The 27598-nt window shown below is 43.1% G+C and overlaps 1 protein-coding gene across 3 annotated transcripts in view; it reads right to left on the bottom strand.

Moving 5' to 3' along the window:
* The window catches only part of CPNE5 (copine 5), a 220112-nt gene extending 193773 nt beyond the window's left edge, over positions 1-26339 (bottom strand). For all 3 annotated transcript variants that reach the window (XM_069073578.1, XM_069073577.1, XM_069073579.1), the window contains exons 1-2: positions 25309-26339; positions 84-124 (exon numbers count right to left, since the gene is read on the bottom strand). In XM_069073578.1, coding sequence (XP_068929679.1) covers positions 84-124; positions 25309-25403 — 136 coding nt within the window. In that variant the 5' untranslated portion in view covers positions 25404-26339. The remainder of the gene's footprint in view (positions 1-83; positions 125-25308) is intronic.
* Between the last annotated feature and the right edge of the window lie 1259 nt (positions 26340-27598).

The following is a 27598-nucleotide window of genomic DNA, read 5'->3' on the forward strand; positions in this document are numbered from 1 at the left end:
AGAGAGAGAGAGAGAGAGAGAGAGAGAGAGAGAGAGAGAGAGAGAGAAAACAAATAGTATCCCAGACCAGTATAGGGACTTACATGGGTCTGACTTGGAGAACATGTCTTTATCCAGGAGATTCCTGAAAGAAAAGGAAAAGAAAAGATTATTACTGCCAGAGGCCGGGGGAGAGGGGAGGTCCCAGCACAAAAGAGGAGGTTAGAGAGGGAGAGCCTCAGTTTACCAAGGGTCCAAGGGACTGAGCCTCAGGTAAGACTATAGAACCAGTCAAGGTTTCTCCTCCAAATAAGCCTCTACCTCATTTGTGATGACCCTTCCCTTTTAAATACTTTAAGCTGGTTGGTTGGTTGGTTGTTGTCCTTCATTCTCAAAGAGGACCAAAATGACATCACTACTCTAGAACCAAGTTTCAGTGTATCCAGCTGTGGCTGATGTTATGGGAATGGGAATTGAAGAACTTCTCTGCCCCTAGGCCCTTTGATAGGTGTAAGTGCACCTGGAGCTTGTGGCAGGAGGCTTGGTTTTGGGGAATTTTTTTTGATTGGGCAGTGGGTCAAGAGGGTTGTTACATTCTCTGAGCTAAGAGAAGGCTATATAAGCCCTGATGTGAGGCTTTGCTTTGGGGCTCGCTTTGAGAAGTGCTGTGTGATTTGACTAGACAAGACTCTGGGCAGCCATTGAGAGCCCCCTGGCTTTGAAAACCCAGATGTTAATGCTTCCCTCTCTGGTAACTGACTAGGTATGGATGTAATGATCAGATAGTTGGAGGCCTGTCTGCTTGAAATGTTTCTCTGTCTTCTTGTTACTTCTGCTTCTAACTTCTATCTGTATACTCTGAAGTTCAGGGTGCTGACTTTTCCCCCTAAACTAGGTAAATGATATGTTTGATTGATTAAAGCAAGATTGTTAACCCATTTTGAGTTGCTTTCCTTTAGAAAAGCAGATCTAGGAACCTGTGTTGGCAGCCATCCTGGGGATGCTGGGGTGCTTGCTGCTACAGCTGATCACACCAATACGAGTTCTGAATCCTCTACCACAGGTCAGGGACAAATAGTCCATGTGAACATTTGGGGTAGATTCTCTAAATTTGTGCATCCTGCATTTCCTTTGATCTGTTTCAATTCTGATTTGCTCACAGACCACAGCACCTTCTCAGATGTGGGCACGCCATGCTGAGCACAAACCCACAAATATACATGTACACACAACACATGAACACTGGATATCCTGTCCTTTCGTGATGATCCTATTTCCTCTTCTATGTGACGACTAACCCTGGTCAGCTCCATGACTCAAAACTTTGTAGACATTCCTGCCTCTTGTCTATTCCTCTCCCTCAATTCATTCAGTAAGAATTTATTCCATTTAGTTGTGAACCAATTCAAACATTCTGGAAAGCAATTTGGAACTATGCCCAAAGGCCAAAAAAGTATGCATACCTTTGACCCAGCAATATCACTTCTAGGTCTGTATTCCAAAGAGATAATACAAACAGGAAAAGGACCCACAAGTACAAAAATATTTATAATAGCTCTTTTTGTGGTGGCAAAGAATTGGAAATAGAGATGTGTCCATCAACTGGGGAATGGTTAAACAAGCTGTGGTATATGAATGTAATGGAATACTATTGTGCTGTAAGAAATGACAAGCAGGTAGATTACAGAAAAACCTGGAAACACTTATATGACCTGATGCAGAGTGAAATGAGCAGAACCGGGAGAACATTTTTTACATAGTAGCAACCACGTTGTGCGAGACAGCCCCAAAAGATTGAAGATGGAAAATGCTATCCATATCCAGAGAAAGTTCTCTGGAGGCTGAATGTAGATGGAAGCATACTATTTGTTCCTCTTTTCTTTTGTTGTTTTGTTTCTTCTTTCTCACGGCTCCTCCCATTACTTCTAATTCTTCTGTACATCATGACTAATGTGAAAATGTTTAATATGAATGTAATGTAGAGCCTGTATCAGACTGCACGCTGTCTTGGGTGGGGGGAGGTGGAGAAAATTTAAAACTCAAAATCTTATAGAAGTGCATGTTGAAAACTAAAAATAAATTAATTATTTTTAAAAGAAGTTATTCCATTTAAAATAACTGTAGGGGCAGCTAGGTGGCACAGTAGATAAAGCACTGGACCTGGAGTTAGGAGGACCTGAGTTCAAATCCAGACTCAGACACTTACTAGCTGTGTGACCCTGGGCAAGTCATTTAACCCTGATTGTCTACACACAAAATTAAAATAACTGTAGACAATATAATACTTGGGAGTCTACCTGCCAAGACAAACCCAAGAACTATGTGAACATAACTGCAAAACACTTTATGCACAAAGTCAGATTTAAACAATTGGAAAGATGTCAGTTGCTCATGGGTAGGTTGAGCCAACATAATAAGAATTTATTAAGTGACTAGTATGAATCAGGCACTGTATTAGTCATTAAGGAGGCAGAGAAAAAACAAAACAATCTTTGCCTTGAAGGATCTTCTATTCTGTTGAGGAGAGAGTAGTACAAGAGATAACAAGATTAATAAATACAAAGCAATTTGAACAGAGAAAGAATCTCAAAAAAAAAAAGGAAATGGAAAGGGCCTTGTTTATGTAGAGTATTTATTAGCCTATTCAAAGATGGGGTAACTGGAAACATATCACCCAGTCTAGGACAAATGTGCATAGGGAAGAGTGAGACAAAATAAAATGAAAAGGTAAGTTGGAGCCAATCAAATCTGATATGTCCTGTGTGTCCCATTGTCTTAGGGCTCTGTTAGGTGATAGCTAATCTGGGCTTGTTAGAGGCAGGAGTCTGGAGTAGTGTGCTATCTGAGAAGCCCCTCTGCAACCTCCAATAACATTAAGCAGCTTCCTAATGACTTCCTCTAGGGAGAAGAGGAGAGAAAAGATTCCTCCAATGAAATGGACAAGATAAAATTGCTGAGGGGTGGCCAGGTGGCGCAGTGAGTAAGAACACCAGCCCCAGAGTTGGGAGACCTGGGTTCTGTTATGGCCTCTGATACTTGGCACCCACACAAAAACAATAATAACTGGCCATGTAACCTTGAACAAGTTACTTAACCCCAATTGCTTAAAAAAAAAAGATAAAATTGTTGAAGATTTCCCCCCCCCACACACACACACATCAATCAATAAGCATTTATTAAGCACCTACTACAAATAGTGGCTGTCTAACCCAGGATCTCTCAGTACCATAGACAGCTCTCTCAGATAATAAATTGCAGAAAAGGTGCAGACCTGCATTGGTGAAGAGTTTCCTCATCCAGAAATTCTCTGTATCAATGAAATTACAAGAGCAGTTCCTATCTCTATCTATAAGTGTCAGGCACTGTACTGAGTGCTGGGGAAACAGAGACAAAAGTGAAACGGACCCACAAGAGGCTGCTAGAGGGAATTCACCAAATAAACAAACACCCTTCATCAGTGCAGGCTGGCATCTTCTTTACCATTTATAGTCTAATAGAGTTGCCTAGATTAAAGAGTAGTTAAGTAACTCCAGGATCATACAGCCAATAGGTATCAAGGTTTTTGCTTCTGTAACTATGTTTTTGCTAATATGAAAATACTGGCCTTTGGAAAACCGCAAAAGAAGAAATTGTAGGGAAAATTATTTATTATATTGTTGGAGGAAAAATTACACTGTTTAAATCCAACCCTCTGTGATTAAAAGTTGTCTGCACCAACAATGTTACCTGATTCTCATAAACTATTCAGAAATGCTATAGATGACTACAAGGTATTTGGGGTTCCCCCAGGTCCTGTATTCCACCCCTGCCAAAGCATTCTTATTTTGGGTTGTGGTTCATCCTTCATTTTCAAAGAGGACCAATGATGTCACAAGGATATGTCTTGACTTGAGAGTGAACTGAACTTAAGTGAGGCAGAGTTGCACAAAGTCATCACCCTCACTCTGTCTTCCAGAGTCATCAAAGTCCAGTGGCAAGACAAAAATCAAGATGACTGGTGACAGTCAGGGATGCAGTGGATGATTTTGACATCTTTGATGTCTGACTAAGCTCTAAGCACTCCAAAGCTCCTGCTTCAGCTGCCTCCATGGCCATTAGAACAAATTGTTCTCATCTGACCATTCCTTTCACTTCTGAAAATGTTAAGTCTCATTCTGTATCATGAGTCTGCTGAAGTCATGATTGGTCACTGCCTTGATTAGAATTCCTAAATCTTTCAAAGGTGATTTCCTTTTCTTGGTCATCGTAGAAATTGCTTCTCTGAGTTTGCTCACTTCACTGGGGGGAAGTCTTAACATGCGTGGGGTAGACATCCCACTAACTCATGGACAGATTTGAGGCCCTTTAGGTTACCCTAAATCTGGTTTAGCCCCTCTGCTGAGACAGTTTTACTGGGGTGTGGTGCTGGGTAATATATAGCTTCATGGAGCTACACATGAGAGTTGAGTGACAGGTGAACACCAAAGATGGATGAGTAGCCCTGAAAAGGTATGAGACCTCATACCAGAGGTTCTAGTTGTCTCTGAATGCAGGATTGCTTTGGGTTACCACACCCAGGACGTGTGATGGCTCTACTCAAGCTTCTGCTTTGGCTTCACCCAAATTTTATTGAAAATTTTACAAATTTTACAGTTACTCATATCTTTCTCACTCTACCTTGCTTTCAAGTTGCTCCCTTGGAAAAGTGCTTAATTGTGTACATGTGGTTCATGTGAAGGCATCTTTCTCTAAATTCTATATAATGTAAACCTTCCCAGAACCTGGACAAAAGAGAGCCACACCTCCTTTCTTGGAGCCACACACTCTTCTCTACCAAATGACCTCTAAAACTATTTCAGATTTGGGGGTCTGTTATCAAGAACAACACTAGTTTGAAGACATGCTTCTCTACCCACTTTATCATTGTGCCTTAAGAAATGATGGATTCCAGGGGTAGTTAGGTGACACAGTGAAAAATAGAGCACAGGCCCTGGAGTCAGGAGTTCAAATCCTGCCTTAGACATTTGACACATTTACTAGCTGTGTGACCTTGGGAAAGTCACTTAACCCCAAGTGCCTTGCCTTCCCCCCTCCAAAATGACAAAAAAGAAAAGAAAAGAAATTATGGATTGCAAGAAACTTGGGAGGAGTCATATGAACTGATGCAGAATGAAGTGAGCAGAACCAGAGGAACAATTTCTACAATGACCACAAAAAGAAAATCACATTTGAAAGATTTAGGGATTCTAAACAAGGCAATGACTAGTCATGACTTCAGAAGACTAATGATGCAGAATGAGATTTAACATTTTCAGAAATGGACAACTATTGAATTTGTTTTGCTTAGCTAGACTTTTTTCTTACAAGAAAGGGTTTCTATTTGGGAGGAAAGGAAATTGGGGGGGGGGGAGACAGTGTAATGCTACAAAAAAAGAAAGGAAAGGATAAAACTGTCGATTAATATAATTGCCCAGAATAAAACAGATAGAATTTCAGAGACACTAACAAGCATGTCAGTTTTGTTATCATAATATACACTTAAAACTACATTATTATTAATAGCTATTGCCAGGTAATACAGTTAAAACTGTATTTTGACTAATACAATTAATACAAGCAAACCTGTATTACCATTTCATATGTAACCCTCTTTTCCTATTTTTTTGTATATTGAAATGTTTATTTTATTGATATTTGATTAATTTCATATCAGATGTACATTGAAAAACCAAAACCACAAGACTAAAATAGAAAAAAAGAAAAAGGAAAAAAGTTTTTTTTTAAAAAAGCATCAGTAAAACGTATTCTCAAAAAGAAAAAGACTATAGTCAGAAAGGCCAATTAGGAGGCTATTATGATAGTCTAAGAGAGAGTTAAGAGACCCTGAACCAGAGAACTAAGATAGAAAAAAGAGGAGAAATTGAAGACATGTTTCAAAGTCAGAATCAATAGGCTTTGGTAACTGCTGGAAAATCAGAGAGGAGGATGAGGGGAAGACTCAGTGAAAACACAGGAGATAGAGGGAATGATGACTCCATTGACAAATAGAGTAAAGTCAAAAAGAAAATAAGCTTGGTGTTGGACATGTTGAGTTTGAGAGGCCGATGGGATGGGCCATTGGAGATGATGAACTTCTGAAATTCAGGGAAGAAGTTGGTGCAGAAAATATAGATTTTATTTTAAAATGTACACAGAGGTGATAACTGAAGTCAAGGGAGTGGGTGAAATTTGCTAAGAGAGAAGAGGAAAGGGTCCAGGACAGAACATTACAGGGCACCCATACACAAGGCACAGGAGAAGAAAAATGAACCCATCTAGGAGATAGAACATGACTCATATACCAGTAAAGACAAGTAAAGGACCATGTCTCAGAAGTCAAGGGCAAAATGAACATTGAAAGGAAGGTTTAGTCAAGCTTGTTAAAGGCTTGTCAAGCAGGATGAGAACTAAGAAGAGGCCACTGGTAGAGGTAAACTGCTGGGTTTGAGTCAGAGGATCCAGGTTCAAATCCTGTCACTGATCACCTGAGTGATCTTGGACAAGTCACTTACCCCCTCTAGGTCTCATTTGCAAACTGAGTTAGTTGGAGGAAATGATTTCTAAATTCTATGATCCTGTAGTTTAACAATTAGGAGGCTATTGGTGACCTTAAAGAAAGTAATTTCAGTTAAGATAGAGCTTAAATGCAGCGATTGAGGAGTGAGTGGGTGGAGAGGAAGTAAAGGCAGCTCGTATAGATTATATTTTTCTAGAAATTTAGCAGTGAATGTGTTTTTTTCTGCCTTTTAATTCTTTTTCATAAGGGATTACTCTCTGGGGGAAGGGGAGAGAAAGAGACAGAGACAAAGGGAAAGAAAGAGAAGAAGAGAGGGGGAGAGAGAAGGAAGTAGAGAAAAAGAGAGGGAGGAGGGAAGAGGGGAGAGGGGAAAGGAGGAAGAGGGAAGGATGGAGGGAGAGGAAAGGAAGGAAGGAAAGGAGGGCGATGGGTGTGGGGGAGAGGGAGACAGAGAGGGAGAGGGAGAAATTGGAAAAGAGAAAGGGAATACATTAGGAAATATAAGTGATGTAAAAGGAAGATATATATATAAATTATTTTTAAAACAAATCTATTCCTTCTTCTGTATAAGAGTCCATTCTCAGAGTAGGTGACAGTTTGTGGAAATGCATGGAAGCAAGAGATGTAGTGTGAGAGAAAGAGACAGTGCGAACCTGTAGGGGGAAAAGAAAACTCTAGGAAACACCCAGGAGGAGAAAGCCGGAGATAGATGGTGACCCAGAAAAGGAGACTGAGAAGGAACAGTGCAATAGGAAGACAGAAAAGCAAGAAAGAAGAGATTGTTTTAGGGGAGCTCAGGACATGATAGGGAGTGTCAACAGGTCAACAGTCAAATAATACAAGAACCAAGAAAAGTCCATCTGATTTCAAAGTGAAAAGATTGCTGGCTCCATTGAAAAGAGCAATTTTATTCAAGTGGTGGGATTGGAAAGTGATCACAAGGGATTCAGAAGTGAGTAGGTGTTAAGGAAATGGAGGTAACCAGAAGGTAGATGACTCCAGGAATTTATTAATAAAAACAATAGCTAGCATTTATATATTTTGTCTATAATATTTTATATTTATATTATATTATATTGTATTGTATTATTTTATATATTATATCTTACTATATTTTTATATATTAATATTTTATATATATTTATATATTTTAAGGTTTGCAAAGCATGCTACAAATATCTCATTTTAACTCCACAACTCCAGGAGGTAGGTACTAGTATTATTCCCATTTTACAGATGAAGATGGAGGAGGAGAAATGACTTGCTAGTAAGTGTCTGAGGCCACATTTAAATCTGGGTCTTCCTGTCTCCAGGTCCAGTGCCCTATCCACTTCACCACCTAGCTGCCTAATTTGACAATGTGTGGGAGGTGAGTCATAGGATGATAGTTTGAGAATGACAGGGTTGGATGAAGGGTAAATATGGGGTAGCTCTGAATATGCTTGTAGGCCTGAGGCAAGAATCAGTAGATAGGAAGATATTGAAAATGAGAGGATGGCGAGGGAATGATTTCAGGGGTTGGAGCAGAAAGATGGAAGCCAGGTAGTAAAGTCACAGGGGTATCACAGCATAGCAGGACAGACAAAACAAGATTGGACTTGGTGTCAGGATATAGTAGTTATTTGACCATGAACCTGGCTTTCACTTTTCCAAGCCTCAGTTTTCTCATCTGTAAAATGGGCATTGTAATACTTACACTACCCACATCACAGGGCTAATTTAAGGAAAGGATGTTGTCAACTTTAAAGAGATATATAAATAGGAGTTATCAATACCATGGAAGAGTGCTCAGAAAGATGGCAGAGGATGGGAAGAGAATGGTGTAACCACACATAGCTCACTCAAGCTGCCTTCCATTAACTTGGAAAGTGGACTGAACTTTCATACACTTAGGTACAGGAGACCTTAGAGAGACCTAGGGATCTCTCTCGACTCTGCCACTGACTCATCAGGGCACCTTGGATGAGGTCCCTTGACCCTTTGTGCCTCAGTTCCCCCCTCCTGAGGTCAGAGAGCAGGGCACTTGCCCCCTCCCTCTCTTTCAGGGAGTGGAAATGTGTGAGGTAATGGTTGTAGCTGCTTTCTCTCCAGAATCTGTCTCTGGAGAGTTGGAAAAAAAAATCTCCCCCAAAGAAAGAAAAACCCTTAAGCTCTCAACACAAAAGCCCAGAGCTTTGTCTTCCTTTGTTCCATAAATCAAGGCCAGGCAGGCAGAGCAGAGGTGCCAGCAGCCAGAGGCCCTTCTCCCTAGAGTACCTAAGAGACAAATGCACAAGGAATTCACTTCCAACTCAGTGGCAGCAAGAAAATTACCATTCCAGCAGAGCAGCAAGAGTTACAGGGCTTTGGTGGAGGTGGGCAAGAGAGGAAATGGAGGAGAGAAGGAGAGGGAGAGGAGAGGAGAGACAGATGAGACAGAAACAGAAAGAGACAGAGAAAGAAAGACACACAGAAAGAGACAGAGAGACAAGGACAGGGAGGAGAAAGAGACGGAGACTCAAAAAGACAGTTGTACAGTTACCTTACCAAACGTCATTGTGGAACCTAAGAGAGAGGGCTAGAAGAGGGCTGGCATTTAGAATAGCATAGGTTGGGAAAAGTCCTTGTTGTGTTAGACAAGACAGCTGCAGTCCTGCCCTCAGGTAGCCATCAGTCTGCTCAGGTGGACACATCCCTGCCCTTGGGGAACCATCAGTCTGAGAACAGGAAGCTTGGCAAACCTAGAAGTGCTATGTAAATGTGAGTTGTTGTTACTATGGTCACGATTTTTGTCCAGGCAGGTGATTCCATCACATAAGGAACTCCTGGTAAGGAAACTCTCTCTACCAGTGCAGGGCTGCACCATCTCTTCCATTTATAGTCTTAGAAAGTTTCTTGGAACCCTGAGAAGTTAAGTGCCCAAGGTCACACAGCCAGTATGTGTCACAGGTAGGACTTGAACCTAGGTCTCCCTGGTTCTGAGTCTGGCTCTCTATCTGCTGTGCTATGCTGCATTTTCTGATAATTATTATTGTTGATGTTACAAACCAGGTATAGTGCCTGTCGTCAGAGATGGGGGAGAAAGGCAGCACCCCTGCAAGCTCCCAGTCTGATTGGAGGATTCTCCATAGTGCAATACAGTGGTTCTTAAAGTGTGGTCCAGGGACCCCCAGAGGCGCCCAGGAGCTTTTCAGGGGAACCTTGAGGCCAAAACAATTTATCAAAATACTAGGATATTTTAACATCTGATATAGTAAATATCAATAGATCCAACCTACATAAACAAAAGCTCTTTAGGGTTCTCAATAATTTTTAAGAGAGTAAAAAGATTCTGAGACCAAAAAGTAGTGGGTATAGGGCACTGGACTTGGGAGCTGGGGAAAGCCTGGGTTCAAATCCCACTCCAGACATTTACTAGTTGTGAGCTGGGCAAGTCACCTAACTTCTCCAGACCTCAGTTTCTCCAACAATACAATGAAAGAGGTGTGCATTGATAGCTCCTAAGGTTCCTTCTGGTGCTACATGTGAGTCTATGTAGAGAAGTTCTAATGCATGTCTTGGAGTTCTATAAACTTTCAAGGGTTACATAAATGTAAGTATATATAAATATAGTTCTGTGTGTGTGTGTGTGTACACATTGTTATTATTGTTCAGTTGTTTCAGTCTTGTCCAACTCTTTGTGACCCGATTTGGAGGTTTTCTTGGCAAAGATACTGGAGGGGTTTGCCATTTCCTTCTACAGCTCATTTTACAGGTGAAGAAACTGAGGCAAAGAGGGTGAAGTGACTGGCTCAGAGTCACACAGCTACTAAGTGTCTGAGGCCAGATTCATCAAGAAGATGAGTCTTCCTGATTCTAAGCCCAGTGCTCTATCTACTACACCATCTAGCTGCCGCACATATATATATATGTGTGTGTCTATATATGTTTATGTGTGTGTATATATATACATATACACATAAGCACACACAGCACATATGCAGAACACTTATCCACACACAGTGGATAGAGCAATAGGCCTGGAATCAGGAAGATCTGAGTCCAGATCCAGACTGAGATACTTCCTAGCTGTGTGATCCTGGGTAAATCACTTAAGTCTATTTGCCTCAGTTTCCTCATCTGTTAAATGAACTGGAGAAGAAAATGGCAAACCATTCTAGTGTCTTTGCCAAGAAAACCCCAAAATGGGGTCACAAAGAGGCAGAAACAACTGAAAAACAACACAGCAACAACTATATATATATGTATTCTTTAATATATAATGTACATATAATAATGTTATGCATAATATATATTATATAATATGTATATTTTATGTTGTCTCCTCCATTAGAAGGTAAGCTCCCTTGAGGGCAGGGACTAGTTTTGCCTTTTTTTCATTATCTCCAGTGCCTGACAGAAAAATGGATTAATAAGTACTTTTTGATTAACTGATTGATCTTCACCATTATTTTTATTAAGAAGGAAACTCAGTCTTTGCCCCTAAAGATTCAACATGCAAAGGTAACAACACCCCCCCCCCCCATAGCACACATTACACCTAATTTAATTGGGCCTATATCAACCAAAGACAGATCTGGAGCTATGCTTCTGTAGGGTCTCTTTCCTCTCTGGTCTCACTGGGCAACTCAGTGAAAAACAAAGTTGGGGAGGGAGTCTTGCCCTCCCCTCCTCCCCCCATGCCACTTGACAGAGGGCCTTTCTCCATGTGCTCTTGTCTGCCACAAAGGATATATCCTTAGGATGTATTTCATGGTTGGCCGAAGTCGGGCACTTAGCACAGTGCTTGGCTGCCATCCGAGGTGCTCAGTGAACATTTGTCGGTAGATTCATAATTAAGGCCAGTCTCTCTGTGTTCTGATTCTCCTATGTCCTGCCCTTCCTGTCGAGCATACTTAGCACAGTTGAATGCCCTGCCCACCTGAGAGAAGGCAAATAATCCTCAATGGAATAATAATCATAATTTTTGTCATAAACAGGGTTTGCAAAGTGCTTACATACAACCATTATCCAAGTCAAACCTCATAGCAACACTCCGTGGTCTCAGTATCCCCATTTTACAGACAAGGAGACTGAGGCTGAGAAAGATTAAGTGACTTACCCACCATGACAGCCAATAAATGTCTGAGTTAGGAATTGAACCTAGGTTAAATATATTTGATTGTGAGTCTGGCCTTATGAGAATGAATGTTTGAGGTGGGGATGTGACATCTATTAAGCCTCAATGGGGTACAATGGAAAGAAGCCTGGATTTTTGAGTCTGAGGACCGAGTTCAAATCCTACCTCTTCATGACCTTAGACAAGGCACTTCATAATTCTCAGCCTGAGGTCCTTCATCTGCAAAATGAAGGAAATGGACAACATGGCTTCTAAGGGCCCTCCTAGATCTTTTAGATCTATGATCTCTGGTACTGAGAACAGGCCTGGGCTATAAGAATCAGGAGACAGAATTACAGGATTACAGAGTTGGAAGGAATTGCAGCAGCCACCTAACCCATCCCATTTGTGAAAGGAGTTCCTACTATAACATGCCAGATTTCTAGTCCCAACTCTGTCACCAGTAATATGTGTGTGGTCTGGGACAGGACATTTCCCCTCTCCAGGCCTCAGTTTTGTCTTCTGTAAAATGGGGAGAATGGAATAAATTCCCCCAAGATCTAAGGCCCCGGGGCGGCCAGGTAGCACAGCGAGTAAGAGCACCGGCTCCAGTGTCGGGATGACATCCCAGGCTCAGATACTTAGCACCACACCCAGAAATAACTGGCTATGTAACCTTGAGCAAGTTACTTAACCCCAATTGCTTTGGGGAAAAAAAAAAAAGATCTAAGGCCCCTTCAAATTTTTACATCCCAAGGTCCAGAATGGGAGGAAGGGGTATGTGTGGAGTCTAATAAAGGGCTAGAAAATATGTTCATTGAATATTTTCTTCAGCCTATAGGAATGGAAAAGGCAGCTAGGTGACACAGCAGATAGAGCACTGGTCTCAGAACCAGAAAGATGCATCTTTGAGAGTTCAAATCTGACCTCAGACACTTACCAGCTGTGTGACCCTGGGCAAGTCACTTAACCCTATTTGCCTCAGTTTCCTCATCTGTAAAACGATCTGGAGAATGAGATAGCAAACAACTCTGGTATCTTTACCAAGAAAAACCCCAAATGAAGTCAGGAAGAATCAGAAATAAATGAAAAAAAACTTAACAACAAGAAAATAGGAATGGCAGCTCCCTTTACTGACTGCTTTGGTCACTCTCAGCAAATCTATAAAACTCCTAGACTGAATTCGAAAGCTAGATCTTTCTCCTCATCATAGGGATTGACAAGGCTGCCATTATGGGGCCTCTCGATCATCAAAAGGGATGACGAGTCCCAGTATCTGCAAATGCTTATTGGACATTTCCTATTGGATGTCCCACAGACATTTTAACACAATATGTCTGAAGGAGAAATCGCTCTTTGCCCTCAAACCCACTAGATGAAGGAGTGGCTAGAACTCTGGATTTGGAATCAAGATTTGTGCTCATTTTCTACCTCAGACACTTACTAGCTGTAGGGCCCTGGGCAAGTCACTTAGCCTCTACCATCCTCAGTTTTTTCATCTGTAAAATGGAGATAATAGCACCTACATCACAAGGCTATTAAGTGGATTAATGGGATAGTATATGCAAAGCACTTTGCAAACCTAAAAATGCTTTTATGTGGGTGGCTAGGTGATGAAGTGAATAGAATACCAGCCCTGGAGTTAGGAGGACCTGAGTTCAAATCCAGCCTCAGACATGGACTATTTATTAGCCATGTGACCTTGGGCAAGTCACTTAACCCCAACTGCCCTGCCTTCTCCACTCCAAAAAAAAAAAAGCAAAAAAATAAAAATGCTTTTATTACTTTCTCCCAATTTCTTCCAGACACTCAGGTTCATAACCTCAGAGTCATCCTCAACTCTTCCCTCTCCCTCACCCCCACATTCCATCAGCTGCCAAGTCTTGTCAAATCTACCTACACAAAATTTCTCACATCTATTTCCCTCTATCCACTCACCCAGCTACCACCCTAGTCCAAGCTCCCACCACCTCTTACCTGGACTATTGCCCTAGCTGGTCTCCTGGCTTCAGATTAGTCCTTTGTTCCCACAGATCTCAAAGCACAATTTCTGAAACATAGGTCTGGCAATGGTGTCACCCTCTCACCTCTAGGTAAAATACAAACTCTTCTATTTGGCATCTAAAGCTTTGCATAGTCTTAGACCTGCCTTATTACACATTCATTACTCCTACACATCCTTTATGTTCTAAACAAACTGCCTACGTGTGCAACATTCATTTCCCATCTCCTTACCTTTGCACCAGGCAGAGCCTCCCTCACCTCCACCTCTTAGAATTCCCCAGCTTCATTCAGGATTCAGCTCAAGCGCTACCTTTTGCACAAGGCCCTTCCTGATCTTCCACTTGTTAGAGTTTCCTTCCATTGCTTTGTGCATGTTTTACATATATTTATCTGTGGGCTATATTCCCATAGAATGTACCCCCTGGAGGGCAAGTACATTTACATTAAAAAAAAAATCTTTGTCTCTGTGTTCCCAGAACCTAGCACAGACCTTGGAACACAGCAGACACCTAATAAATGCTGGTTGGTCAATTGGCTAAAGAAGATTACAACGAGAACAGAAATCAGGAAATAAATCCTGGCAGAAATACCAGAAATATCTGCTCACAAAGACCCTTCCTCCTGGCTCTGATGATATAGAGAATAGAGAATGCCTCTTCCCAGCAATAACAATGAGTCACACTCATTGTTAACAAAGTTACACTTTACAAAGCAGTTTCTTCACACTGGCCCTGTGAATTAGGTTGTCAGTGTTGTTCCCATTTTACAAATGAGAAAACTGAGGCCCAGGGAAATTAAGGGATTTACTCTTGACCACACAGACAGTATGTGATAGAGCAAGGATCCAAACCCAGATCCCAAGGTTGGTGCTCTTTCTGCTATATCCTACATCACCAAGATAAAGCAAGCTCATCTACATCCCATTCCAGATAATGATTTTTTTACTGAGAGGATTAAAGTTCTGAGAATTTGCAAGCCCAGGCAGCCACTGTACAACTTGGGAGCAAATAGACTTTGTATTTAGGGAGGTCCACCCAGAAAGATCTAAGCCTCAGGTGCCCAACAACTTCCAGAGCCTGTCTGGTTTCTACCCCACCTCCATACTGTACCACACCCCTAGTATGTTCCTGTACCTAAGGAGAAAGAATTTCAAATTGCTCCAATTTGTAGAAATTGCAAGAAAACACATTTTGGTTGAGTGATAGATATAAGTTCTAGGTGGGAATTTATCTCTTATTCAAATTTCATACCTCCTCCAGCACCTAGTACATAATATATTTAAATATTTATAAATTTTTCTTGCATCTTCCATCTCCAATCCATCTTTTACATGGCTACCAAAATAGTCTTCCTAAAACATATGTTGGACTTTGTTACTCCTCTGCTTAAAAACTTCAATGGCTCCCATAGCATCTAGGCTAAATGCAAACCACTCTGCTCAGCATTTAAAGTCCTTCACAGTTGAAGTTTGGACTTCTTTTCTAGGCTTACTACACCTTCCCCTTCACCAGCCCAACTAGCCTATTCCACATTGCCAGGACTTGGCACCCCATCTCCTGCCTTCAGAGCCTTGCATAAGCTGTTCCACCATTTCTGCCTCACTTTCACTTCTTGAAATCCCTAGCTTCCTTCAAAGTTCAGTTCAGTTAACAACTCCAGCAGGGAACCTTTACACTGTACCCCCTCAGTGCTTGCTCACTCTCCATGTTCAAAACAATAACCTTTACATGCTGTATTCAATCAGTAGAGTGCAGTGGCTGTGAGAATAAGTACCTAGGACAGCGTCTCACACAACCTTAGTCACTTGTTAGTTGGACAGTACAGGAAATGTTTGTTGAATGAATGAGTGAAAGGAAAATATTCTTTTAGGGTCGTTGACCATCCACCCATAAGAGGGTGACAAGATTGGGGAAGGGTCTGGAGACTGTCATATGTAGAGCAGTTAAAGAAACCTAGGGGTTTCAGTTGGGAGAAGAAAAGACTTAGATTTGGGGAAGAGAATGGGGAAGGGAGGGTAGAGACATTATACCAATCTTTGAAAACAAAGAATTATCATGTGGATGAGCTTGGCCTCAGAAGACCAAACTAGGCCAGATGGGTGGATGGTAGGGGTCGACAGTTTTCAGGTCAATAGAAGGAGATTTCTAATAACTAAAGATGTCCAACAACAACTAGCATTTATATAACATCTACTGTCTACCATGGTAGCTAGTGGCACACTAGAGAGAGCGTTGGCTCTGGAGTCAGGAAGACCTGAATTCAAATCTGGACCCAAGTTGAGTGACCCTGGACAAGTAATTTAACCCTGTTTGCCTCAGTTTCCTCATCTGTAAAATGAAATGGAGAAGAAAATGGCAAACTACTTCAGAATCTTTGTCAAGAAAACCCAAAATAGGGTCACAAAGAGCTGGCCATGACTGAAAGGATTCAACAACAACAACATGTACCAGACACTGCTAAGACTCAACAAATGTCATCTCATTTCCCTCACAACAATCTTGAAATGTAGGTGCTATTATTATCCCCATTTTACAGATGAGGAAACTGAGGCAGACAGCAATTAAGTGACTTGTCCAGTATCTCACACAACTCCAAGGCTAGCACTCTATCTGCTATACTACTTAGTTATCTGCCTTGTAAGATAGTGAGTTCTCTGTCACTTGAAGTGTTCTAGTAGAGGCTGGATGGCTACCTTTGGTGGACACTACAGAGACAATTCTGGCGCAGAGTAGAAAGTCAGACTAGTAGTTAATGGACCTTTCAGTGCTAAGTTTCTATGATTCTAGGCACAGCAGGCAGATGCACAGCATAAACTGACTCCATATTTGGGATTTTGTTGGAGTCATGGCAGCACAGAGGATAGAGTGTGAGGCCTGGAGTCAGAAAGACTCATCTTCCTGAGCTCAAATCTGGCCTCAGACACTGTGTGACCCTGGTCAAGTCACTTCACCCTGATTGCCTCAGTTTCCTCATCTATAAAATAAGCTGGAGAAGGAAATACAAAACCACTCCAGTATCTTTGCCAAGAAAACCCCAAAAGGGGTCACAAAGAGTCAGACATGACTGAAAAGACTGAACAACAACATTGGAGCCATGCTCCATCACTGCTAGATATCTGTGGACCAAGTTTTGTGACCAGAGTTCTGAATCTCCCCTATGACATCCCATCCTTTGTAAAACACAGATCTTACCAGTGACCTGAAAGGGTTAATGAGAATGCTCAGATCTTTACTAGTTCTCCCATCACTCCAAAGATAACCCAGCCTTCTTTGGTTGGGGTTGGCAATTAATGACTTGTACACCCAGAACAGCATACTGCCTGTCAGATCCCACTCCTGGCCAGGGAGATTGCAGCTAGCTCTCCTCCCACCCTCCCCAGAGCTCCCTTGGTAACACTGCCCTCCTCCCCGGTGCTTTGCCCCCAAAGGGTTAACCTTGCTTCCAACCCCTCCCCCCAATCCATTTTCCCCAGCTCTCCCCACACACCAAAACAATAAGAATTGGAACCATGTAATGCCCGGTTGAAAAGGTGGCCAACCACTGCCCTAGGGGATGGGAGCAGCTAGGGAGTTCTTCCCACACCAGGTTTCTGTTTGGATATTTTCCTCTCCTTTGCCTCAGAGTTTTTTGGGCTGTTCACCCTCCCGCTTGGGGTTGCTCATCTCAAAGATGCATGCTTGGGCAAACAGCTCAAGACTGTCTGTGAAGGCAGGAAAAAGAGGCCAACTAGCCTACATGAATGGGGAGGAGGCAAGCTGTCTCCGTGGTGTAATCCTAAGGGCCAGCCTGCCTGAAAATCTCTTCCCTGAGCCCTGGCACTAGAAATTACAACTATTTATAACAATGGCTCACCTTACTGGAGCTTTTCAGCTGACAATTAACTCTCCACACAATGACCAGAAGTGCAACTATTAACCCCATTTTACAGATAGGAAACTGAGGCTAGAAGAGGCATGGATTGCACAAAGTCACACAGCTAGTGTCAGGGTCAGGTCTTCTAAACGCATTTTAGGAAAGACATTGGGCAACTTGGACGCGACCAAAGCAGAGTGATTGTGATGAGGAGGGAGCTAGAAACCATGCCCTAAGACAGAGGTTCTAAGACTTTTTGGTCTTGAGATTCCTTTGCACTCTTAAAAATTATTGAAGACCCTTTTGTTTATACAGATTTTATCTATCAATATTTACCATATTTAAACTGATCAATTTATAAAATATGTATTCATTTGCTTAAAAATAATAAACCTACAGGGTGGCTAGGTGGCACAATGAATAAAGCACCAGCACTGGAGTCAGGAGAACCTGAGTTCAAATCCAGCCTCAGACACTTAACACTTACTAGTCAAGAGACCTTGGGCAAGTCACTTAACCCCAATTGCCCTGCCTTCCCCCCTCAAAAAAAACAAGCAAAAAATAATAATAATAATAATAATAATAAACCTATTGCATAGTTACATTGAGTAGTTATGAAAAATAACTATTTTCCAAAATAAAAAAGATTTAGTGAGAAGTGGCACTGTTTTACATCTTTTTACAAATCTCTTTAATGTCTGACTTATTAGAAGACAGATGAATTCTCCTGTTTCTGTATTCAATCTGTTCTGATATGTTGTTTTGGTTGAAGTATATTAAGAAAATCTGGTCTCAGAGACATGGTTGGAAAGGTGAGGATTATTTTAATAGGCAAATAATATCTTAGCATTATTATGAAAATAGTTTTGATCTCCTGGACCCCCTGAAAGGATCTTAGGGTTTCCCAGTAATCCTTGGATCACACTTTAAGAACTGTTTCTCTAAAGAATCACCTAAAGCAAGAAAAACATCATGGGACAACAGGGCACCGAAACTCAACTGAGGAACTATCTGGGTTCTGGTCTTACTGCTGTTAATTTTTAAAATTGTTTTGATTAATAAAAACTATGTTTTTATGATTGTGTATTTAATGAATGCTCATCTTAAAAAAAAATAAATCAAACTCATGGGTACAAGCCTTGATGAGAGGCACATCTATGCCTGACACCTGCTGAAGACCCTGAGTAAGTCACTCTGCAGTCCAAGTCTTGGTTTCTTTGTAAAGTGGGAATATTATCAATATACCTTCCTCCCCAGGCTGTTTATAAGGATCATAAGAGCCAATGTATGTAAAGCACTTCCTAATCCTTAAAGTTCTTTCTATGTGTGTCACTTATTACTATATTAAGCCTGAAGTTAGAAAAGACTAGAGGAGGTGGGAGACAGAGATAGGATAACTGCCTTCAAATTTACAAAGGGCTAACAAGTGAAGGAGAGCAGTTAGGTAGCACAGTGGATAGAACACTGGGCTTGGAATCAGGAAGTCTCATCTTCCTGAGTTCAAATTTAGCCTCAGACACTTCCTAGCTGCATGACCCTGGGCAATTCACTTCACCCTGTTTGCCTCCATTTCCCCATCTGTCAAATGAGCTGGAGAAGGAAATGGCAAACCACTCCAGTATCTTTCCCAAGAACACCCCAACTGGGGTGACAGTGAGTCTAACATGACTAAAATCACTGAACAAGAAATCAAGGGAAGGAGGGATAAGATTTGTTTTGCTTAGTCCTACAGAGCAGAGCTAGGAATTAATAGGTGGAAATTCCATAGAGGCAAACTTAGGCTAGAAGTAATGGGAGACAAAAAAATTTTTTTCAGCAATTAGGGATGCATAAAAGGGGGGAGGGAGAGGAGGGAACAAGCATTTATTTTTTTTTGGAGGGCAATTGGGTTACGTGACTTGCCCAAGGTCACACGGCTAGCAAGTGTTAAGTGTCTGAGGCCAGAGGAACAAGCATTTATTAAGCACCTACTGAGTTCCATGCACTGTGCTAAGTAAGTACTTTACAAATAATAACAGACATGGAATAGGCCATCTCCAGAAATAGTAAATTCCCCATCCCTAGAGGTCTAAAAGTAGAGGCTGAACATGACCATTTGATAGGGATATTGTGGATGGGGTTCCTGTTAGAGGACAGCTTGGGCTAAATGGCCTCTGTTGTCATGTCTGACTCTTTATGACTCCATTTGGGGTTTTCTAGCAAAGAAGCTAGAGTGGTTTGCCATTTCCTTCTCCAGCTCATTTGACAGATGAGGAAACTGAGGCATATAGGGTGTAGTGACTTACCCAGGGTCACACAGCTAGTACATGTCTGAGGCTGGATTTGAACTCAGGAAGATGAGTCTTTCTGATCCCAGGCTCAATCCACTGCACTATCTGGCTGCCCAAATGACATCCATAGTCCCTTCCAAATCTTAGATTCTCTGAAGATAATTCCAATGCTCTTTCTTCTCCACAGCTCTGCCTCTCATCAAGACAATTCACATTTCTATAGGGCTCTAAGGTTGACCCATCACAAGCCTGTGAGCTAGGTAGGGCAGACATTATCAGCCCTGAGATTTAGGGTAAGTGACCTCACTATGGCCACACTGAGATTTAGCTTTGGGCCCCTGTATTGCACGTACAACCCTCTTTCCTCAAGACTCTGCCATATTGCTTCATATACTATGGTTACTTTGGTTTGTGTCTTATTCTCCTACCCATCCATAGGTTCTAGGAAAGAAGGGACTTGTATCTTTCCCAGAGCCTAGAAGGATCCCATCCACATTTGTTCAGTGGTGTCCAATTTTTTGTGACCCTGTGGGCCATACTGTCCATGGGGTTCTCTTTAGAGTGGTTTGCTATTTCCTTCTCCAGTGGATTAAGGCAAACAGAGGTTAAATGACTTGCCCAGGGTCACACAGCTAGTAAGTGTATGAGGCTCATCCTTCCTCCCCCTTCCCCCCCAGAAAAGAGAGACTTTTCATTTCAGAGGTGGAGCACTACAGGTATAGAATGTAGCATATACTATCAGATAATCAGTGGGTTGGTTAGTTGTACTAAGCTGCCTTTTCTTGTTTAATCTCTGTTAAAAAGGGTTGCCTCACTAGGTAGGGGAGGGAGAGGGATATATCTGGAAATGAAGGTGATGTAAAAAAATTTTTAAGTTCTCAATAATAAAAGTTTTAAAAACAAACAAAGGTAGCAAGCAACCTGATATGCCTTTTGGTGGTGAATGGTTACGACTATAAGAAAGCAGATTCAGGCAGAGCCTGTGAAATATGGTAAGGAATGCTGCAGTGGAGGGGAAGGGGTTCAGGATTCAGGGTCAGAGGACCTGGATTCAAATCCTGACTCTGCTCCTCTTGCCAGTTGTTACCTAAGGCAAGTGACATTACTCTCTGGGCCTCAGAGTAAAATGAAGGTAAAATGAAGACTCAGTAACCTCTAAAGTCCCTTCCAGCCATCAATCTATGATTCCAAGAGCCTGTGAAATGGAGTTAGCTATTGAACAAGAAATCATGGGTCAGTAGAAGGAGCAAGGAATCTACAGTCAGAGGACCAGAGTTCAAATTCTGGCTCTGATACTGACTTTGAACAAGTCATTTCTCTTCCCTAGTCATTAGTTTCTTCATCTCTTAGATTGGACTGGATGGTCTCAAAGATCCCTTCCAGATCTAAATCTTATGCCTAGGTTATCTATGACTACAACTATCTTCTTCTATGACCAGCTTTCCACTCTAGAAAAGTCCTCCCTACCTCTACTCCCTACCTCCAACCTCTATCCTTCCTATCTCCTCTTCTCTCCTCACCTCACCCCACCAAGACCATTACCTTTCCCCCCATTCCCAACCCATCAGTCTGGTGTCACAGATGACACTCTAGAGAAGAAAATACACCCACCTCTCTCCCCCCTCTCTCTCCCTCTCTCTCTCCCTCTCCCCCCCCCTCCCCCCCCCTCCCCTCTCTCTCCGTCTCTCCCCTCCCTCTCCCTCTCTCCCCTCTTTCTCCCTCTCCCCCCGCTCTCTCCCTCTCCTTCTCCTCCTCCCCTCCCCCTCCCTCTCTCTGTCTTTCTCTCCCCCAACACACATTGCTTTCTGCTCTACCCATACCACAGCAGCACTGCTCCTCCAGTAGTACCATTCACTGGCATGTGGGCCAAACTGAAGAGAGATGCTTTTGGGTACTGCCCAGCAGTTCCCACCCCACTCCCCATTTCTAATTCCAAGCCCAACCTGGCATGATACTACTCTCTTCTCTCTTCTACTCTCCTATCCTCACCCCCAAACACCTTCCCCAACCTATGACCTGATTTCTTAAAAGCAGAAATAAGAAGGTCCCATCTTCCCCTTTGTCTCTCTTTTGTCCTTTTATTAGTCGTTTTTCAGTCAGTCATATTTGACCCTTGTGACCTCATTTGGGGTTTTCTTGGCAAAGATACTGGAGTGGTTTGCCATTTCCTTCTCTGGATCATTTTACAGATGAGGAAACTGAGGCAAACAGGGTGAAGTGACTTGCCCAGGGTCACACAGCTAGTAAATGTCTGAGACCAGATTTGAAATCCGGAAAATAATTCCAAAACCCATGCTCCATCTACTGCATCACTTAGCTGCTCCTTTATTAGGAGCATGCTCCTCTGACCATGTCCCTAGGGACCTTGGCACCTGGGAAAAAGTTCTCTCCCTAAGGCATGTCTAGTTCAAAAAGACTAACCACAGGATCACAGATTTAAATCTGGAAGGGACCTTAGGGATCACCTAGTCCAATGCCCTGCCCCCATTTTACAGATTAGAAAACCAAGCTTCAGGGTAGTTAAGTGATTTGCACAAGGCCACTCAAGTATTAAGGAAAGGAAGCAGAATTTTAATCCAAGTCCTCTAACTCAAGAATAAGTGGTCTTTCCACTGCTTCTCAGACATCCCTTGGAGTTCCTAGGGTAAAGGCATTTCTGGAGACAGGGTAGAAGCTGTATTGTTTAATGGAAAGAGTACTGGATAAGACATGATTTTGAATCATGCTTCTGCTATGCACTGCCTGTATAATCTTGAGCAAAACATCATACCTCCCTGGGCTGAAGATTCTTCATTAGTAAAATGGCGGCAGCAGGACTGGGAGAAGGTTGGAGGAAGAGGGGGAGTTAGAGTGTTTGAATGGATTACTTAAAATCCTATGACCCAATTTCTACTGACAACAAATAGCTTGAATTGAGTGAGTTCCTAGGAGTGAATAAGTATAATGAGGAGGGGGCCCCTGCCCTCAAGAGACCCATAATCTATTTGGAGGAAATTAAACGTATGCAGAAAGAATATCTGAAAGGAATTAAAAGAATATCAGAAGGAAATTAACAAGAAACATTCATCATCAAGTGCATAAAGTATTTTTTTGTTCAGTCATTTTAGTCATTCAACTCTTGGTGACCCCATTTGGGGTTTTCTTGACAAAAAAATACTAGAGTAGTTTGTCAATTATTTTACAGATGAGGAAACTGAGGCAAACAGGGTGCCCAGGGTCACATAGCTAGTAAATGTCTGAGATCAGATTTGAACTCAGGTCCTCCTGGACTCCGGGTCTAGTTCTCTATCTTCTGCACTACCTAGTTTCCCAAAGCATACTCTCCTACAAACCGTCTAGCTATAAGTAAGCCACTTGTCATCCCTACATCTCAGTTTCTTCTGTAAAATGATGGGGATTGGGTTAAATCAGAGGTTCTTAACCTGGGATTTGTGAAAATTTTAAAATATATTTTGATAACCGTATTTCAAAATAATTTGTTTTCTGGGTAATCTCATGTGTTTTATGCCTTTAAAAACATCATTCTTTTCATCAGGCTTTTCTAACTGACCAAAGTGTCTCATGATCCAAAAAATGTTAAGAATTCTGGGCTCTATGATTTCTAGAGTCCCTCCTATCTCTCTAGCTCTAGCCATCTAGAATTCCAAGATTCTAAGGGCTATGGAGGTACAGAAAAAAGACTGGGTCAAAATTGGGTGCTATTTTGGAAGGCTTCGTAGAAGGAACTATTGGGCTTGGTTTGTTTTTCTTTTTTAAGAAAGGGAGGAGGCAAGAATGAGCAGAGAGGAATTAGGAGTACATTTTAGGGAGAGGGTATAAAGATGGCACATATTCTACGAAGACATGGAGGCAGGTATTATCACATCCATTTTCATAGAATAGGCACTCAAATTCATAGTGAGTGAATGAATGATTGAAGGTACAATGATAAAGAAGAATAATGAAATATGGAGATTTTGAGAAGGGCCTTGAATCTAGCTGAGCAGGTGAGATTTCACATAATTAGCAATAGAGAATCATGGAGCAGGGTAATGACATGAAGCAAATTGGACCATTCTAGCAGCAGTGTGTAGGATGGATTAGAAGGGGAAAAGAGTATATGAAGGCTGTTTTAAAAGGATCCAGGAGGTGATGAAGGCCTAGATGAGGTTGATGGCACCCACAAACCTCATTCCAGACTGACTTCACACTAACCCTTCCCATTCTCCCTTCCTAGGCTACAAGGACTCCATAGGCATGGAATAAGCCCTTATTTTTTACAAGATCCCCCATTCACAGGGTTAGCCTCTCTCTTTGAACAACATTCTTCTTACTACTGACATAATATCTATACTTCTGGAAGGTAGAAAGGAGGAAGGGACATAAAGATGACTGGGAGAGGGTTCTGAGGGCATTCTGGTGTGTTAGATTAGAATATGACTGCTAGGAAGTGGAGACCAAAGCTATTGGGATAACTCTACTGGATATATGGCAGAATGCAGGAAACACACACACACACACACACACACACACACACACACACACACACACACCAGGACCCCTACAATTCCCACCATATGCTAGTAGAGTAGCTGAGTTGGAAGCCATTCTTCTACCAGTCAGTTTTCTTCATTGTAAGCTGTTCTAAGGTGAGACTCCTTCTCTGATAGGTTCAAGAACCTTATAGGCACAAGAACAAGGCTGGCCTTGATCTTAAGTGATGCTTCCATAATGTCATGGTGTGATTTAGGAAAACAAACAAAAAAAAAATTCTCTTATCCTCTGGCTTCTACCAGAAATTCCATCCCTCTAGCTAAAGGCTGTGATCCAGTTAGTGGTCAATCTTCCTTAATGCTGTTATCAACCATTTGCACCTCAGTGGGAAGGAATTTATCAGCCTTCTTTTTCAGAGAACAACTGTTGATGTAGCAAGGGATGCTGGGACCAGAAATAAATACAAATGAGACATGGGAGACTGGAGATTCACTAAGGGGTATAGAATGGAGAAGCTTAGAATGCTAGGAAGAAACCACCAACTTTACATTAGGGTGGGGGAGCAGGTTGTTCAAAGACAAACCTGGACTAGACCTGAGACTTATGAAGAGAAGACCAAACTGGGCATGAAGAGTTTCATCTCCCCAGGCTTCACTGTACATTTCCCTTCCTCAGGTGCTTGCTCTCCCTCCTCCCAATTTTTTTTTCTAGCTTCCTATACAGACATAACACAGAGCACAAACTTTCCTGATCTGATCAGGGCTACCCTCACTCTTAAGGCATTATTTTGTACCTGGGTTCCCCTCACCCCACAACACATCCCACCTAGCAGGTCTCACAACTAAGGGCTGGGAAGGAGACACAGAAAAACTGGGTGGGGGTGGGATTAGAACTGAGCAAAGCAAAGGTTTAGCACATCCAAAAGGAGAAACATATGAGTTCCTGGGGGACTCAGCTTGTGGTAGTAGGTGTGGCGGGGATATTCACTCAGCCGTGAAGGGACAGAGGGAAAGGTCCTGACTAGGACTGAGGGATAGAACCCAAAGGAGCTGAAGAAGTCTGTCAGTCCCCTGGCGAAGCCCCGTTATTAGTCATTTGGGGGAGCCCTGGCCACTCACCTGCAGGACACGGTGATCTCCACCTTGGTGGCTGGTATGCTGCCTGCCAGGGAGTCGAACTCACTCACTGACGCCATATCCTCCGGCTGCTCCATTGCCGGGCTAAGCCCCCAGCACTATTGCCCACCCACCCACTCCACAGTCCCCTTCCTCCGGGGGGTGGGCAAAATGAAGCTTTTGGGGGCTTCTCCTGGGGATCCCAGCAGGGCGGAACCAGCACGCGAGGGGTAGCTGAGTTCACCCCCAACTCAGGGACGATGGGCAGAAGAGAGAAGAGAAGAGGGAGAGAAGGGGCGTGGGAAGAGTGAGAGAAAGCGGGGAAGTGGGGAAATGAAGAGAAGGGAGAAGAACAGAGGATATGGAGAGGGAAAGGAGGAGTAAGCAGCACCAGCAGGGAGAGGAAAAAAAAAGAGATGTGGGGAAATGGGTGGGGAGAAGGAGATGGGGAGAGGGAGGCAGAGATGGGGAGAAGGAGGTGGGGATAGGGAGTGGAAAGAGAGAGATGGGGAGTAGGAGACAGAAAGAGATGAGATAGTATAAGATGCGCAAGGGGATCAGAGGGGGAAGAAGCAAGAAGGAGAGACAGAAGAGGTGAAAGGGAGACGGAAAGAGGGGCGCAACGGAGATGAGGAAAGGGCTGCTGGAGAGAGAGATGGGAAGAAGGGTGTTGGAGGAGATGGGAAGAGGGGTGTTGGAGAGGGAGACAGGAAATGGGGGGTTAAAAGAGAGAATAGGAGAACAGAGAGGGCGGGACGGAGGAGGAAGAAAGGGGGAACCGAGCTGGATAAGTGGGGGACGCAGGGATCTAGGTGGCTGCGTGGTCGGGCTCCAAGACTCGCCTCCCTCTAGTCTCCAAGCGGGCGAGCAGGGCTGGGAAACTGGCTGAGAGCGCCGCCTCCTCTGCTCCAAGGCAGCCGGGCTGCGGGAAAATCAAATTTCCCCAGCTCCAGCCACCTTCCCTTCCCAGACCGAACCAGCGGGGTGTACGCGGATGGACTGGGGGACTCGGGAGAGGAGGGGCGGAGACGGTTCCTAGAAGTGGCAGGATAAGGGCGGGGTCCTGGCGGGGCGGGGGATAACTGTGGGGCTCGCGTTGGGGGTGGGTCCCAGCCTGTGCTTCGGGATAGGGCGGGAGGGGGGGGGGGGAAGGGGGTTTGGGAGGGGAGGCAAGTGGGAGTGGAGGAGTAGGTTTGTTTATACTGGGAGGAGGAAGGCAAAGGTTTCGGCTTCTGGGGTATCAAGAGGCCGGAAAGGGGTTTGGTAAGGCCGAGGTTTGGGGGGAGAATAGATGAAAAGCAGGACTAAGGTGAAAAGGGACAGATGAGCACGGGAGGTGGACTGAGGCTAGGAAGGAGGCGTGGGAAAAAGGGATAGAGAGAGGTATGAGGTGGTGGGAGGAGGCTGAGGTCTGGGGAAGTGTTTGTCACTAGGGGGAGAGAGGGGGAATCCGAGGTCTCCGTGTGTTTTAAACAAGGATCGAGGTTTGTATGTGAAGGGAGTGGGGAGTAAAGGGGAGGACTCGGGTGTGTGCTATAGAGGTATTCCTTAGGCTTGCAGCAAGGGGCATCGCAAGCCGAATGGAGACAGTGGCCAATTTGTGTATGTGTGTGTGTGTGTGTGTGTTGTGTGTGTGTGTGTGTGCGTGCGTGCGTGCGTGTGTGTATGATGGGTGAATTGGTCAGGTAGAACGGGGATTCCCAATGACGGAAGGATCGACTGGAGGGTTTACAAATATCTACGAAGGGAGGAGGGGTCTAAGGTAAAGGTGGGGTGTGTGGGCGTGCGTGTGCGTGTGCGAGTGTGTGTTTCTGTATGTTGGGAGGTGGGGAGGGCAGGGTATTCCAACATCCTAGAGGCAGCCAGCATCAGTCTTAGGTTGATATATTAGAAAGACATCGATCTGGGGTCAGAGGACCTGGCTTAGAGTCATAGAATATCAGAGCTGCAAGGTGGTCCAGAAATCACACATCAAACTCAGGTGAGCAAGAATCCTCATGCCGGCCATTTACAAGGTGGGCAATACAAAGACTATTGCTATGGTCTCCTAATTAATTGTTCTCCCTATTACCCTTCCTTCCCTTTTCCAGCCCATCCTCTCTACACAGCTGCCACAGTAATTTTTCTTAAGCACAGATAGGACCATGTCACTCTTCACTTCAATAAATTCCTGAAGCCTCCTTTTGTCCTAAAATAATAGTAGCTAGGATAGATAGATACATAGATAGATATCAATATTTATATTTATTGCAGTTAGGTGGCACAGTGAATAGAACACTGCGTCTGACGTCAG

This window comes from Petaurus breviceps, unplaced genomic scaffold (assembly GCF_028583685.1).
Source record: "Petaurus breviceps papuanus isolate PSGF00001 unplaced genomic scaffold, PetGlider_PUasm1.0 90865, whole genome shotgun sequence".
Taxonomy (NCBI): domain Eukaryota; kingdom Metazoa; phylum Chordata; class Mammalia; order Diprotodontia; family Petauridae; genus Petaurus; species Petaurus breviceps.